Source organism: Panthera leo, chromosome D2 (assembly GCF_018350215.1).
Source record: "Panthera leo isolate Ple1 chromosome D2, P.leo_Ple1_pat1.1, whole genome shotgun sequence".
In the NCBI taxonomy this organism is placed as follows: Eukaryota; Metazoa; Chordata; class Mammalia; order Carnivora; family Felidae; genus Panthera; species Panthera leo.
In genome coordinates this window covers 58,329,683-58,346,806 of record NC_056689.1, presented here as the reverse complement: position 1 = coordinate 58,346,806, position 17,124 = coordinate 58,329,683, and the positions used below count along the sequence as shown (strand labels likewise).

The following is a 17,124-nucleotide window of genomic DNA, read 5'->3' as shown; positions in this document are numbered from 1 at the left end:
TGATCACCACCCCTCTAATGAATTACTGAGTTTACTCTGTTTTATAACTTAGTATTTCTAAAATCAGACTTTTCAATGCCTTAAATCAGTTTTGCAAATAAGAACTCGTTTGAAATCCTGTATTTTCTTTTATTAATTCCTGCTCTTCTGCTAAAAGCTGAATGACTATCCATTTCTGTTATTTTTCTCAGCATAAGATGTGCCGTATCCAGAGCCAGTGGCTCTTTGCTAGCTTGTGTATTGTCGCTTTTCTCACAACTCATGGAGACCTCTACAGCAGCACCAGCATTACCTGGAAACTCTGCCCATAATTAGTTTTGCAGAAGTGCAGCCATGTTACATCACTGCTCAGGAGGTCATGCAGTTGCACATTCTGTACTCTACTTTTATGAGAGAAAAGCACATGGCAGGAAGGAAAGCTGATACCAGGTATTTTATGTTTTTAAAGAAAGCAAGTTGCAGGGTATATCTTGGGGGTCATTAGAGATTTGGCCCAATGCAATACATCCAGCTGCAGCATAGGCTATAATTTGATTGACTTTAGGAAATACTCCATTAAACAGAGTTTAAGCAAATAAAATGTAATACATTCCTAACCTTTTTGCTTTCGTTAAAGGCATTTAGGTTTGTTAGGGGATGCTAATGGTTGCAAATTTCACCTCTATATAGGTAATTTCTAATTTGAGGTTGTGGTTGTTAGCAAAAGCATGTCAGACAGGAGTTTTAAATATATTTTCCAGTAGGAATACATTATAAAGTAAAATTGATTTCAGTTTTAATGTACACATAGTACTTAACCACCAAGGATTGGGATCTGTAGGCCTCCGTGTTTTCATCTGTTGAACACGAGCTAAATTAGAATTTACTTCTAAGCTTATAGTGGCTATCATCCTTGGCCTAGAACTGGTTCTAGTAAGGAGAGACTGAGAGTTGGTAAAAGGTGAGGATAGAGGCCATGCGGAAGAGGAAAGTGGGCAAGGTGGAAACCAGAATCAGGATTTCCTTCAAATATAAATTTCCAGAGATACTTGTCGGTTCTGGGCATTTCCCCTGTGACACTGTTCTGCTATCCTCAGGAATCAGCTTGCTTGTTTTCTTTTTCATTGCTGTCACCTGTAGTTTCCAACCACCGTTTTCACATTCCTTGATCTTTTGTATCTTCACCCCTACATTTGTGTTTCTGAAGTAGGCATACTGATGTTTTCACTGCTTGTAAGGAAAAGGAAATTTCCAGAAACAAAAAGAGATTTTTCATCTGTCTGTGCTGCAGTTATCTCCCCACCGCCTAGTTACTGTTTTCAGGGTGGGGGGGGGGGGGAAGGTTGTATGTAATCACCACTTACATTTCAGAGGGAAGTCAGATTGGACGTACAGTAGACTTCTTATCATTAGAGCTGGGCAGAGGCAACAGCTTGGATTAACAAGTAGGACTGAAGACTGTAGGAAGCAGCTGCATTGGGGTGCTGAGTTGCAGGGTTGCAGGAAAGCCAGTGATCATCCTGACCCTGAAGACCAGAAGGTAGAGGAAGTTCATATGCTCCTTTGAATTTGAAAAGGCTTTGTTTTTTCATCATACAGGGAGACTGTAGCACAAATGATAGAAGAAAATTTGAACTGTCTTGGCCATTTAAGCACTATTATTCATGAAGCAAATGAGGAACAGGGCAGTAGTATGATGGTAAGTTTTATATGGATATGGGTGTGTGTTTTAGGTTTGTTGGATGCAGCGAGCTTTAAACTTTCCATGTGAGCCCTATCTGGCATTTGGGATTCACGTGGAGAATGGAAGAAAGAGAGCATTTGAGGAATATCCTTGACCTCAAATCCCTCTTCTCTTACTCATGGGTTATACTAGCATTGTGTCAGCACTAATCTTCAACAGTAGCATATTTGGTCAAATTAAATGAAGGGTGAACATTTTTTTGCAATGTGACCACTGAAATTGAATGGTTTGTACCTTTTTGCTTCAGCACTCAATTTTCTCTAATAAGATGGAGCAGGATTTGTACTATAAATCAAATCTAGTAACCACTGTGTGCAAAATGAATGATGTTAATATAGCTGTAATTAATAGATTTATATTAAGATTTGGTTACTGTGAATTATTGATTTGTTAAAACTTGGAGAAACTATAATAAAAATGTTTACTGAATTAACTTTACTACATTTAGTCTCAAGGTCAACTCTTTGTATATCCTCTTATTAATTATTTACTTCCAATACTTATGAAAACTCTTTGAAATACTTTTTTAATTAGCAGGAAAGAAGGTAAACTAAACTCTCAACTTGTAATTTTACTTATACTTTTGATTTTTCAACTTTTTATTATAACAGGTCCAAACAGAAAACTTGCAAAAAGTAACACCCATAAACCTACCACTTATAGTCAACATCTAATTATAACTTTTTCATGCCTGGTTTTAGAATCTTGATTGGAGTTGGTTAACAGAATGACTTGCTACTTATTCACTGTCCCCAAACCTATGGAAGTTGTCGCAGCACGTGTTGGAAATTTGTTTTTCTCCCATGAAATCATTCTTCAGACACCAGCAAATTGAAGAAATGACTATGATCAGAAAATATGCATGATTTTACAAGGACAGTATTTTCACTTTGGGTAATTTTAATCTCTGAAGAGACAGAATCTTAAACGTTAGTGGACTTGTTTAAATACGATAGCTATTTAAGCACAGCAATCCATTTGTTTTCAAACTTGATAAAACGTTTAACTGACTAAAAACATCTTTTGTCATTTAACTTTTGGGCATAAGGCCAAAAGTGTGTGTGTGTGTGTGTGTGTGTGTGTGTGTGTGTGTGTGTACACATAAATATATATGACTAACATGCATTCAAGGTAAAAGTTGTTTGCCTTTGTTTCTGTGGAAGAGACTGCTCACAAGTAAAACTGTACTTCATGAAGATTAAACTCTACCTCCTTGTGTTGCATTCAAAAAATGCTCTTCCTGGCATCATAAGGAGTTAACTTAATCTTAATAGTTTCATTTTTACTGCACATTTGACAGTATCCTTTTTTTCTTTTTTTTTAATGTTTATTTTTGAGAGAGACACAGAGCATGAGCAGGGGATGGGGCAGAGAGAGAGGGAAACACAGAATCTGAAGCAGGCTCCAGGCTCTGAGCTGTCAGCACAGAGCCCTTTGCAGGGCTTGAACTCACAAACCATGAGATCATGGCCTGAGCTGATGTTGGATGCCTAACTGACTGAGCCACCCAGGGACCCCAACATCTGTGTCTTTAATACCAGTTGATTCAAATAAATCTTGTTAAATGTGCTATGTGTATATGTATTTAAGATGTACATTTAATAATATCAAGAAAATGCCGTTAATTTATAATATGTTTGAAAACTGTTGTTTTTTCATTTGTAAAAAATGGGTCATTTGTTTAATGAATTTTTCATGTTCTACAAATGTATAAAGATCTACACTCTCTTATCTGTAATTCCAAATATAAAGCTCTGAAAACATTTTTCATAAGCTTGGTAACAAAACTCATTTGCTTGCAAATCTAACCTGAACTGATATTGAATCTGCTTATCCCATTTAGTGTGAATATTCATTTATTTTGCTGTGGAAATAGTAACATGTTTGATTATTGGGGGCGGGGGAGCGCTGCCACAGACCCTGCTGGGTGTTTTTGGAGGATGGTGTATGCACTGAATTACTTTTCTAAAATCTGAAAATTTTTTAATTCTGAAACATTGGGCCCTAAGGGTTTCAGATAAAGGATTGTCCATCTATCATCTGTTAAATAAATAAATTAGAAGGTCTTTTGTGTTTTTTAAAAAATGTGAAATGCTTTTATATTCTAGACAGTTTTCCACTTTGTGTATTAAATGATTTTTAAATTACTTGTAGAATCTCTATTCATTATGATCAGATTACAACAGAATGTTTGAATATGGTTTGGGAATGTGATGGTTCAATGAAGTGGAACTGAAGCACAGAATAACATAACAGGCCCTCACTGTACTTTCCTTAGGAATTAAACAGGACTTATAGTAAAAACAGCATTGGGTAGCTTCTTTTAATATCGTCTTTTCTCCCGTCACCACTTTCCATGTCTAAAAACCATACTCACTCATATCTTGCTCTATAAACTGAGGTCTTAGTCACACCATCCTCATTTTCCTAGTAGTGTCATTTTCCATCATCTAAGTTTGAAATCTTGGGGCTGTCTTCTAACTTTTTAGTCATCTGGTACTACTGTTTCTCTAAATATGGAAATTGTGTCTGCTGTTTTAATAGGCAGCCTGTCCCTTGCTTCTCTAGTTCTAGGTATGTATGTATTTATTTATTTTGTTTTTATTTATTTTGAGAGAGAGAGAGCAGGGGAGGGGCAGAAAGAGAGGGAGAGAGAGAATCCCAAGCAGGCTCTGTGCTGTGAGTGCAGAGCCTGACATAGGACTTGAAATTCATGAGCCGTGAGATCATGACCTGGACCAAAATCACAAGTCAGATGCTTAATCAACTGAGCCAGTTGCCCCTATTTTATTTATTTATTTGTTTATTTACTTACTTATTCACTTACTTACTTATTTATTTTAAGTAGGCTTCATACCCAGCATGGAGCCCAGTGTAGGGCTTGAATTCCCAACCGTGAGATCAGGACCTGAGCTGAGATCAAGAGGCAGACTTAACCGACTAAGTCACCCAGATACCCCTCTAGTTCTAGAAGGTTTTAATCAATGAAACATTTATTGGATACCTGTTGCTTAGAATATTGAGCTAGATGGTAAGATCAGAAACCCTTAACAAAGGCATTACAAGAATGCTTATCTGGGAGTTTGAACACTGTAAGCCATCCAAGCATTGAAATGATTATTAAAGAAATTTATTGTTTAGATGACTGCATATTTTCTAAATGTCACTATAATAATTGATAAGAGATCTGTGTTCGGGTGTGGCCAGTTTATGGTGTGGCTGGGGTGACGTCAGGGTAGCCTGATCCATGTAATACAGGCAGGTGTTCTGACTCAGTACAGTAAATTATAGTGAGATCACCTCAGACTTGTTTCTGATGCATGAGTTGACTATTTTTTTACTGGGTCACACCTTTTCAGAGTGGAATGGCGATTGTAAATGGTATACATTTATTTCATTTTCTAATTCCAGCAATATTACGAAAAACTAAGAAAATCAATCCAGAAAACGGGCTGGAACAAGTTGTTTTAACTTTGTTTTGCTTTCTGGAAGTTAAAATAGCTAAGCTTTGCTAATATTATATGCCTAGAACAGACAAGGTCCCAGACATTTGTAGGTAATAAAAGTCCTATGAACAGTACAGATAAGTACATTTATTGAAGGGAGAGGGCAGAGTGGTCTTGTTTTAATGAAGGCTTGAAATCCTATTTACCACTTCCCATTTCCACTGTTACTACCTTCGTAACCTTAGGCCTGCAGTTTCCTAACCGCTTGGCTTCTCTGCCTCCATTCTAAGCCATTTTGCAGCTATTTTGGCCCTAAAGTACTGTTTTCCCACACTTCTCTGCCCAAGGCTACAGGGCCCCGGGACCCTCATCTCCCTTGTCCGGTTTTGGTCCCACTAGGCTTTGAGCTTACAGGATTACTGCCCAACCTACTTTAATACGCTACCTTTATTTCCCTTGTGTTCATCTCATTCCCATCTCTACTCTTTAACTTTGCCTTTTTTGTTTTGGGTAATATATGCACATGACCCATAACTTGAAAGAACAGAAGACTGCAGTACAAAGAAAGTCTATCTGTTCTCTAGTCATTCAGCTCCCTCTCCTTGAAGAAAAACTGCATGCAAGCCTCTCAAAACCTGGGCCTGGCCAAACCTGTTATACCACTCCTTTCCATCACTCGGGCTTCAAGAAAGGTGCAATACTCTTTGAGCTACCTGGATGACCCCCTTCCCCCAAACAGACACTCACGTGCTTATTCTGTTTCTATTGGGATGGCCTTCATAAAGCCCTCACTGGATCAATATTCTGGCACGTTAATCGGTGCTCAGAAAAACACCTGAAGGATGAAAGATGTGGTCAGATTGAATATCTTCCTCTTCTGAACTTCTACAATACTTTTATTGCAACAGGTCTATTGCTCCTGAATTCGTGCAGGACCCGTGCCTGAAGCATGTGGTTGTCACAAGGTATAAACCACAAAAGGACAAACGGAGCAGCTACCACAGAGAGCACGGGAGTGGATTTCTGCACAAGAACAAACTGACCAATCCCTCGTCCCAGGCGCCCTCTCCTTCCCTCTATATCTCTGCTTCCTCCACACTGCGGACTTCCCTTCTCTTTTCATAGCAGGAAACCAGCCTTGCGCAGAGAGGAGCGCAAGTACCACCGCAGGCGGGCGGCCGGGAGAATTTTGTCCCGCCCGCTCCCCGTCTCCTAGTGGCGCGGGGAGAGTTACGTCGGCGTGCGTGGCTGCGCAGCCGCAGTGCCGGGCGAGTGGGCGGGGCTGGCTGTTGGCGGCGGTTGGCGCGGCCCGGGAGGCGGCTGCACGTGCAGGCGGGGGCGATGCGTCACTGATCGGTGAGGCGCGGCCTTAGGGTCGGCCTTCCCCTGGAGTCTGCGGCTGGCCCCTTCTCAGTTAGTGCCTTCCGCCAAGGTTGGGGGTGGGTGCAGCGGCCGTTGAGATTGGGGGTGTCAGGACGCTCACCGAGTAGGGGCGGCCCGCGGCCCTTTTCGGGCGGAGGGGTTGGCGAGGGAGAAGTAGGCTGTGTGAGGAGGGAAGTATGCGAGAAAAGGGGCACAGAACTCTCTGGCTCGCCCTGCGGAAGGAGGCCGGGTCTCCGGAGACAGGGTGGAAACTGGGGGGCGGGGGGGGGGTGGCGTCGGTACTCACGAGGCTGGGGATCCTTTCCTCCCCCATCTAGGAGGAACAAGGATGAATATGACTCAAGCCCGGGTTCTGGTGGCCGCAGTGGTGGGTCTGGTGGTTGTCCTTCTCTACGCCTCCATCCACAAGATCGAGGAAGGACACTTGGCTGTGTACTACAGGTGAGCAGCGTGTGCAGTCAGTTCAGATTCCGGAGTAGGTTGAAAGGGGACTCCCGTTAAGAGTGAGTCTACGAAGTTGTCCCCTCTTGCAGCATCAGGGAGCTCTCCAGTCCTAGGAAGTGATTTTCGTCCCAGCCCTAGGGGAGGATGAGGGTCAAGCACCCTCCAAGTATTGGACAGTTTTAGTGCTCTCTGCATTTTGTGCAGAGGTTCAGATTTTCTACATTTATTCCTAATAGACCGCAAACTCAATTATTTGTGGGAAAAACGAAGAAGGAAGAAAGAAAGGCAGTAGTCGCTCCACTGTGACTGAAGAGGTAGATAAGTCATTGTTATATTCCATACAGCTGTACGGGCTTTTAGTTTGTAGTCGCAGATGCCATTTAGAAACTCTGCTCTTGTTTGTGGTCGTTTCTTCGATTTTTTTCCTCTGATAGCCCGTAGTGACTGGTTTTGGCTTAGGAGGCCATGATGACCATGACAGTTGTTATATCCCTGGAACTTGAGAGACATAAATATAGCATTGATGGGCCATCCTCCTCCCACCTTACCCTTTCTTTTCAAATTGAGGAAAGGAGTAGCGTGGGATGTGTTGCTGTCTAATTGAGGTAGAATAGCTTTTCCTTCAATGTAGTTACAACCAGTTCCTTTTGATGTAGACCGAGGACAGTTTGGAGAAATTGCAATAATGTATTTGAAGGAACTTCAACTTGACTTTTAGATCCATCCTGAATCTTAGAAACGGTCTTTCCTGTGAAGTGCTAGTTTCAAATACAATTTTAGTGATAGGTCTTAGCAGATGGAGATCTAGGATAACAAATGACAGATTAATTCATATTTCCATCTGGTTCAGCGTTGTCTTCCTAATGGTAAAACCAAGGAAGGAACATTTCAAGGTATGGCTCTCAAAGAATTAGAGACAGACTTCAGTTCATTTTTTCTTAGTTATTTGTTATGAATTATTTGCAAACTTATTAATGTTTTCAAGATAAGAAGGCAGGTTCTATGGATTTACTATTCACTATGTAAACAGGACTTCTTTTTTATACCTGCCTGCCAAGTGCCTCCTTTTTAGAATTTCCAAGGTGTACTTTCATATTTCTCACATTTCAGAATTTGGTGAATAAGCCCACACGTATATACTATCTGTTTATAGTTTTATCCTTTCACCCTTCATCTTTTCCATGCCGAGTTTTTGTTGTTATTTTTAACACAGACTTTATGCCTCCAGTATTTTAATATAGGTAGGTAGAAAAAAAGAGTCTTGAGCCTCAGAAATTTTCTCTTTATTTGAAAGTTTGTGTTCTTTTTTCAACCTGGTGATGAAATGTATTATGTTTTAATGGGGCTCATGTTATGTACAGTTAAAGTACAGCAACTGAGAGCCATTAGAATTTTTTTCACAATTATTTCTCAGAAGCTTAAAGATGAGGGAGGATCCTTTGTACCGAGAGCAGTGCTAGAGACCCAGAGGTATCCTTGTTTGAGCTTATGAAACAAAGTGTAACATTGGCAGTTTAATTTGATCTTTTTCACCTTTGGCAGATATTTTAGAGACCAGTAATTGTTCCTCATGAGCAACTCATATTAGTGAGGCTTTAGTAGGTCCATAGCATGAGTAAGAGTGAATATTTATTATAGCATTTTAGATTTGGAAAGAGGATTTCTGTCTTTATAATCTTGTCAAATTGAAACATCTTTTTGCAGGGGAGGAGCTTTACTAACTAGCCCCAGTGGACCAGGCTATCATATCATGTTGCCTTTCATTACTACGTTCAGATCTGTGCAGGTGAGTGATTCCTAGGGAAGCCCCCACGCTGGGTAGACAAGTGTGACAGGAATAGTTACCACACTCATGGGTGGAGGTGGATTTCCTTATTGCTTAAGCAAATGGTGGTATTTACTTAAAAGCAGGAGTTACAAAGTTCAGAGTACAACTGTCACAGCACAAGTTCTGGTTTTGAACCACCTCACTCTCTCGAAGTGTGTTAGAAGTATGAGCCAGGCAACTTGGAAGGACCCACCTCCCCCATCTATATAGTGGTATGCAGCATGGTTTTTGTTTCTCATGTCAAAGTAAAATAGGACTTTGAAACACAGAAGTACAAACCAGTGATTACTTGGTTTAGAAAGGTGTTTGGTTTCCATAGAGACCAGTTCCTGGGCCACTGTTAACCAGGAGGATCTGAATTTTGACACACAACTTTTCTACCTGGGACATTAAGCACAATTTTACATGGAACCTTTTTGAGTGTTTTATTTTGACAGCATCCCAGAATATTTGAAATAAGCATCTGTCCGTTGAAAACAGTATCTTGGCTATGGGAGACACTTAGTAAATATCTTTTGTTATAACAAGATGAAAAAACAGGATTAGATTGTGCCTAGTTTTGCAAGCTCAGTGTGATCATACATCTTTGGATTCAGAAGTTTGTGTAGTATCTGCTGTTAATTTTTCCAGAACTCAGGAAAATTCAATGGTTTTAATCTTGTAATTTAATTCTAGGCTTCCTTCTAGTGAGAGTTTCATTACGAATACTTAAATCCTCCAGATTTCCTTCCAGTTCCCTTTTAGATGGCTTTGGGCAAGAATTGTGTCCATTGAAGTGAAATGTAGTGTTCTTCTCCTAGTCAGACTTATTTCCATATTGTTTTCCCTTGTTTTTTCATTCTTACCTTGGTTCATGTTGTCGCCTCTTCTCTCACCAACTCTCCTTCATTACTGCTCTCCTATCTCAATCTTGCTAGCCTTTTAAAGTCTCACTGCAAATCCTTCTTCTAATCTATAGCTCCTAAAGTCTGTATGGTAAATGTTGGCTCTTAGTCATGTTTCCTTTAGTAATGTTGCTTGTACTCTCAAAGTTGCTTTGTGTATTTTCTTTCCAGAGAGTCTCCAAACTTCCTGAAGGCAGAGGTTGTAACACATTTGTATTTCTGACCTTTCTGCTTATGAAAGTTGTTAAATTGAGCTGATTTCTTAGGAAGCGGTATGGTGTAGTGAACATGGGGCCAGAAACCTGGAGACTTAGGTAATGGCTCTGGCTCTGGCACTAATTGGTTACATGACTTTGCAAAAATGACTTAACCATTGTTATTCCTCCATGAAAGAAGGGGTTTAAATTACATGACCTCAACAACAGCCCAGTCAGTAATGATGTTATCAATGGCATCATCAGACCCTTATAGATAAGGAGCTTTTTAAAAATCTTGTTCAAAGTCAGTCAAATCTGTTTCTGCTTTCTTGGAGCTTAGTATTTTGAGTCATACTGATGCGGAGATATATAAAAGATACAGACAGTAAACATTAAAACAAATTTAAAGGTTAACTGCATACAGCAGATATGCAGTGTATATGTATATATACATGTATAATAATAAATTGTCAAACTGTTAAGACATGAAATTTGTAAAAAGATTTTAGTGTAAACTAATATACATCTACAAAATATTAAAGGCTGGATCCATTGTGGCTAAATAGTAGTGCTCTTTCTTCATATGGGACACAATAACATTCTAGGAAAGGATTACATTAATAAAACTTTTAAGAAACTGTTCTTATAAGAACAAGACAAATTTATTTTTAGGAATTTTTGGAACGCATGAGAAGACAACCTGTATAAACAAGTGGCTTAACGAACTTGGCAGTTGAAAGGAATGTATAAGTAGCATCTCGGGAAATGTGAAATCCTGTATATGAAATAAAAAGAAAAAAAGCTATGCTTAGGGAAATATAAAAACTTTCAGCCTTTAAAGTATATTACATAACTAAAGACTTAAAATTTTTTTTCTATGTTTATTTATTTTTGATAGAACACAAGGCAGGGGAGGAAAAGGGAGAGAGGGAGACAAAGAGTCTGAAGCAGGCTCCAGGCTCTGAGCTGTCAGCACAGAGCTCGACATGGGGCCCGAACCCACAGACCATGAGATCATGACCTAAGCTGAAGTCAGTCGCCCAACTGACTGAGCCACCCAGGCGCCCCTAAAAAGACTTAAAATAAATATTCATACTGGGAAGATGATAATTTTGGAGATAATTTAAAAGAACTATAAAAGGACATGAAGATAGGATATTGAGGATTTAATGTTTGAACTCTTTCCTAGTTCTTTAAGGTTAGAGAATATCCTCTAGGTTTGTTTTTTGTTAAATTTTTTTAATGCGAACGCGTACACATCTGGGAGGGGCAGAGAGAGGGAGACGCAGAATCTGAAGCAGGCTCCAGGCTCCAAGCTGTCAGCACAGAGCCGGACCCCGGGCTCAAACTCATAAACTGTGAGATCATGACCTGAGCCAAAGTTGGACACTTAACCGATTGAGCCACCCAGGTGCCCCTATCCTCTAGGTTTAAATAGGGATGTATATTAAGAGTTGACGTGGAATATGGAAATTGAATTTGGTTAATGTTTTGAAGGAAATAAATTGAACTCCTCTCTTCACCTCCCCTCACTGTGCCTAGAACCTGTCACTAATGTTTACTGTCACCCTAATCTCCCAACCCTAGGGTTATATTCTATTCTTTTCTCCCCTGGAATGTTATATACAACCAGTTATTACAACCTTCCTCTGTTAGGTCTCCTGGACTGACAGCTTTCAATTTCCATGGCCTTTACTACATTAACTTAAATAAATCAATACTTTAGCTTCCTAGCTGGTTTTTCTACCTCCAGATAAGATGGATAATGAGGACTGCATCACATATAAGCACAGGAATTAGGAAAAAACATATTTTGAAAGGTTCATTTGGTGGCTATATGTTAGATGAGCTAGGGAGAGCCCAAGCCCGCCAGTGAACATTTAGGGCCCACTGTCTAATTTCACATTCTCTTCTCAGAATTTGCACTCTCCTCTATATCGCCCCTTTTGCTCCAGGCAAGCCAGCTTGCTTCCTATCATTATACATATATCCTATCATTATATATTATATATATTATTATCATTTGTTCTTAGTTGTGTGTATTTGATAGGATAGCTCCTTTTTTAAGTTTTTGAAGCTTTATTAAACATTTCAAATAACTGTGAAACAAACACACCAGAAATAAAGCTCCAGAATAGCAGTCCAGATGTTCCTCAAGTGTATACTCATGGTCCCATTTCCTAGATGGACTGCCTCCCTTCGCACTCAGGCAAGAGAAAGATGGGTGGTTTGGACTGGAAAGACAACAATGTTGGTCCCTATGGGCAGGGCCAGGAGAAAGTGTCATTTGCCAATACTTGTTACTTAAGCGCAGAAAAAGCAAAAAGCCAGTGACGGTCACAAGGTCTTCCTGTGTGTTCTTCATAATGTACAGTCTATATGCTCAGGACTGAAGAAGCTCCTGGCACGAGGAGCTATTGAACCTAAGATGTGTTCTTATTTCTCTCCCTCTAGACGTGGCTTATAAATACTTCACCTCGGAGAGCTTTCCAAACTATTATTCTACTCTTTATCACTTAATACCTAGCAATTCAGTTTATAATCTGTTATTGTGTACATGTCATCAATTGCTTTATGAGGATTTTATGTCCTATGTGGGATTGTGAGCTTTTAGAAACAAAGATCATGCTTCCTTTTTTGTTCGTATTCCATAAAGTAATATGTTGCTGTATTCTTAAATAAGGTTCAGTGTATCCAGAATATGCAGTGGAATTAAAGTGCAGAGCAGAAGTCCTAATGGTAGTATCCTTGTGGGTAAGCCATGTAGTTTGCAATCCTAGGCCAGCTCCAGGCAAATAAGGGACTCTGAGAGACTAAACATTGAAACTTTCTAAGGGTGCCTTTTTTTTTTTTTTTTTTTTTTGGCCCCAGCTCCCACCCCCAATCAACCTTCCCACTCTGGGTTGTCCATATGCATCTTGATTGGGACATTAGCTATAAAATATTTTGTTTTATTTTTCATATCTACTAGGATGCAAAAAGAAATTACTCTGATAGCTAATCTTTGGGGACTGAAATTGTAATGGAGCTCTTCTGTACTTACCTCTTAGCAGTTCTCTGTAGGTTTTCTTCTGGGACCAGTAGTTCTTTGACATATGTGTCCTGAGTATTCATGAAATATTTTTCTTTTCCTCAGACAACACTACAAACTGATGAAGTTAAAAATGTGCCTTGCGGAACAAGGTAAGCTTTTCTCCTTGCTTACTAACCTCTCTTTAATTCAGATGGAGTTTCTGTCCACAAACTGTGATTACTTAAACTAATCTTTCAGATAGACATGATAGTAACCCAGGAGGATTTCTTTTCTGGGATTATTTGAGTAAAGCTGTGTCTCCGAGCTTTCCATCTTAGAAGCCATTTGGTACTGGAAAAAGTAGTTTCGGAACCAGCAGACCTAACTTCATACATCAGCACTGCCCTGTGTGCTTTATTGACTTTTTTTTTTTAATAGACTTTATTTTTTAGAGCACTTATAGTTTGATAGCTAAGCAAAAGGACAGAGAGTTCCCATATACTCCTTGTTCCCATACATGCCTTTATGGATTTAGTTAGGCTTAGTTTTCTTGTTTGTTAAAAGTTGGGTAATAAGACCTATCTTGCAGAGTTATTGTGAGGATTAGGATTAGTGTATATAAAGTGCCTAACCAGCACTTGACTCAGTACGTACTCAATAACAAATAGTTCAAATGAAATCATCTCACTTTCTTGTCATCTGTACTACTAAATGCTATCTAATTAGAGTTTCTGGTTCATGAGGTCTGGAATGAGGCTCAAGAATTTGCATTTCTAGCAGAAGTTTCCAGGTGATACTGCTGCTGCTGGTCTGGGGACCTTACTTTGAAAGTCTCTGCCCTAAAGAGTTTTAGGGACAGGACAGCAAGCAAAGCCTAAATTATTTCTAGAGTATAATCAGAACATTGAATTGTGTAACAAAAAAAAAAAGAGTGTAAAGTTCAAGGTATTTTTTTAAATGCCTTATTTCAAATGACTGTCAGTATTACAAGCCTGTAAAAGAGACTTGGCCATCTATGGACGGACAGAAATGCTTATAAAAAGGGAGACTTTCCCTCTGTTTTAAGTTTATATATTTGATATCAGGTTCTTCCTAGATCTCTCTGTAACTCTCTTTTATGGATTTCCTTTAGAGAGGACTCAAAATTGGCAGCTGATGAGATTTGGGGTAAATTTTATCTTCATGCTTCCCTTATTTTCTCAGATTTTTTTCTGTGAGCAGGTATTACCTTTTATATCAGAAAGAAAATGTCCTTGTAAGTTGTTAGGAAGACTTAGTTGTTTAGTTTCAAAATCTCTAACTTCATGAATCTTAAATTGAGATTCACATGTACCTCAGGGTCTGTGCTAATAGGCCAGGAAGTACAGGAAGCCATTACTTAACAAGACCTATCTTTCTGGAGTGTCAATTTTACTTGAGGGTTTGAGGAGAAAGTCTTTTTTCATATTAGAATAAATACAGTTTAAAAAGATTAAAACTCCTCATGAATTATTAAGATAAGGCAGGAGACCAAAAAAAAAAAAAAAAAATGTCAGCCCGTGGCTGGTCTTAATACACCTTGGGGAACCATTTTACTTGGTCCCTTGATGGAAAAGTTTGAGAAGTGTACTGCGTTAGCTGTTGGCTTCAGTTAATAAGGGCAAAGTTCCTAAGTAGCCCTACGTTATACATTTAGTCTTCATGTGAGCTGATTTGATTGCTTCAGTTACAGAGGTGAGACTTGGTTATGAGAGGAGCCAGATTAAATGTGTACAGGGACGTTTGAGTGGTGATTGAGTAGTGGTTATTTTATTTTTTTTTTTTTTTTTTTTTTTTTTTTTTAAATTTTTTTTTCAACGTTTTTTATTTATTTTTGGGACAGAGAGAGACAGAGCATGAATGGGGGAGGGGCAGAGAGAGAGGGAGACACAGAATCGGAAACAGGCTCCAGGCTCCGAGCCATCAGCCCAGAGCCTGATGCGGGGCTCGAACTCACGGACCGCGCGAGATCGTGACCTGGCTGAAGTCGGACGCTTAACCGACTGCGCCACCCAGGCGCCCCGAGTAGTGGTTATTTTAATTAATGAGTAGTGTACGACTTTAGATTTTCCTTCTAAATTTCTACCATGTGGGATATGTTTGACAATGTGGGAATCTGGGATTATGATAAATTTTATTTAGCTCACACTTTTTCCATTTCTTTGTTTTTAGTGGTGGGGTCATGATCTATATTGACCGAATAGAAGTGGTTAATATGTTGGCCCCTTGTGCAGGTATGGTACCCATATATTCTGTTGTTTTTATAGTTACAATTAGAGTATTTATATCTGAAGAGATTCCTTAAGGAATAAAAGGGTAGTTTTAAAGTTTTATGACCTCATTCATTTCTGATACATATAAAAAAATGAGAATCTTTTCTATTTCTGGGAAATGGTGGCAGAAACAGGTCACAAGTCCTAAACAGAGTTGACTTTCTGTAACTTTATGTGTTACTCTTCTCTCATCTGAGTTTTCGAAGAGCAAGATGGTCATTGATTATTTCTAGAGTTTCTAGAAAGTAGCATTTTATCCAGTCAGGATGAGAGAGAATTTTCTTGCATGCTAAAAATCTGTAACAGATCAGAACACATTGATTTATAACCATAGAAAACTTCTAGTTGAGATTTGCTATAACTTGTAAAGTGATCTGAAAGTTCTCAGTATGGGGAAAACACTTGGTAAAAGATGAAAAGCCACAGAGATGGAGTGGTTACTATTCAAATCAAAAACTTAGAAGTTATGGAGAAAGATTTGCTTTTTTTTTTTTTTTTATGTTTGATTTTTTTCCCCCAACTTTTTTTTTTTATTGTGGTAAGATACATATAACTTAAAATTTACAGTCTCAAGTATTTTTCAGTGTACGGTTCAGTGGTATTAAATACATTCACAGGGGCACCTGGCAGGCTCAGTTCATAGAGCATGTGACTCTTGATCTAAGGGTTATAAGTTCAAGCCCCACAGTGGGTGTAGAGATTACTTAAAAGTAAAATCTTAAAAAAAAAAATTCACATTGTTGTGCAACCATTAACGCCATCTACCTCTTTTCATCTTGCAAAAATGAAACTACCCATTAAACATTAACTCCCATTTCCCTCTCTCCCCAGCCCCTGGCACCTACTGTTCTGTTTTCTGTCTCTATGATTTTGCCTACTCTTAAGTACCTTACAATAAGTGGAACCATAGTATTTGTCTTTTTTGTGACTGGCTTATTCACTTAGTATAATGTCCTCAAGGTTCGTCAATGTTGTAACATGTGTCACAATTTCCTTTTTTTCTAAGGCTGAATAATACTTTGTGTATATACCACATTTTGTTTGTCCACTTATCCATTGATGGAAACTTGGAGTGCTTCCACATTGTAGCTATTGTGAATAATACTTCTATGAACACAGGTGTATGTGGGTCTGTTTGAGACTCTGCTTTCATTTGAAAGATCTGCCATTTTATCTTGATCCTTTTTATTAAAATTTGCATGTATGTTGATACGTACAGGATACTGTGTTTGACAAAAACAGCTTAAAAAGGTGAAGTTAGAGCCTTTTCCTTCAGGGTTTTTTTATTGTACTTCAGAAGACATGATACCAGCACATATATATACATAGGTGTGTGTATGTATTTATGTATGTTGGAATATAAGGTCATGCTAAATTTCATGGCACTGGTACAGGCACAAATAGCAAAAGAATTTCAGAGTAGAGAGCAAGCTGTATTACTGTCGAGTGGATTTGGATTATATATTTCAGTGATTATTTTCCTTGTCTTTTTTTTCCATCTACTTTCCCTGGTTACAAATCAGTGGAATGGATTATGATTGGAAAAATAGACGAAGGGAATTTATTGCTGGTTCTCTAACCAGAGATAAGGAAACTGTTGGATCAACAGTTCATTTGGTAATGACCAAGCAAATGAGTTAGTCAGCAAGTATTTATTGAATGCCTATCAGTTGTGATCTGGAATCCAGTTATACCTGATATCCTCCATGGGAAAGCCAGTAGAACTAGTCTTTGGGTCTGAAGGAAGAAAGCAATGTTTTAATAGGTAGAGCATGGGTCTGGTGTGATCTAGTATGTGCCCTTAGGCACATTTTTGAAATTCTGTTTCCTATTATGCAAAATTTGGAGGGTTTTTTTGTGGAAATTAAGTGGTAATGTACATAAATTCCCTGATATAAAGCCTGGCCCAGTGAAC

At 38.9% G+C, this 17,124-nt stretch overlaps 2 protein-coding genes across 22 annotated transcripts in view; both read left to right on the top strand.

The window, feature by feature from the left end:
* Window positions 1-3,067, top strand: part of CHUK (component of inhibitor of nuclear factor kappa B kinase complex) — a 40,816-nt gene extending 37,749 nt beyond the window's left edge. For 3 of the 5 annotated variants that reach the window (XM_042909128.1, XM_042909127.1, XM_042909129.1), the window contains 2 exons: window positions 1,579-1,678; window positions 2,425-3,067. In XM_042909128.1, the coding sequence (XP_042765062.1) occupies window positions 1,579-1,647 (69 nt within the window). In that variant the 3' untranslated portion in view covers window positions 1,648-1,678; window positions 2,425-3,067. Of the gene's footprint in view, window positions 1-191; window positions 430-1,578; window positions 1,679-2,424 lie in introns of those variants that run through there. The other 2 variants (XR_006194796.1, XR_006194795.1) reach the window with 1 other exon arrangement.
* A 3,394-nt stretch (window positions 3,068-6,461) lies between these two features.
* The window catches only part of ERLIN1 (ER lipid raft associated 1), a 58,354-nt gene continuing 47,691 nt past the window's right edge, over window positions 6,462-17,124 (top strand). For 12 of the 17 annotated variants that reach the window (XR_006194804.1, XR_006194802.1, XR_006194803.1 and 9 more), the window contains exons 1-4: window positions 6,870-6,993; window positions 8,701-8,782; window positions 13,042-13,088; window positions 15,109-15,170. Coding sequence is in view for 10 of the 17 variants with exons in the window: in XM_042909136.1 (XP_042765070.1) it covers window positions 6,881-6,993; window positions 8,701-8,782; window positions 13,042-13,088; window positions 15,109-15,170 (304 nt within the window). In the remaining 7 variants the exon portion in view is untranslated. Of the gene's footprint in view, window positions 6,609-6,869; window positions 6,994-8,700; window positions 8,783-13,041; window positions 13,089-14,050; window positions 14,086-15,108; window positions 15,171-17,124 lie in introns of those variants that run through there. The other 5 variants (XM_042909131.1, XM_042909133.1, XM_042909134.1 and 2 more) reach the window with 5 other exon arrangements.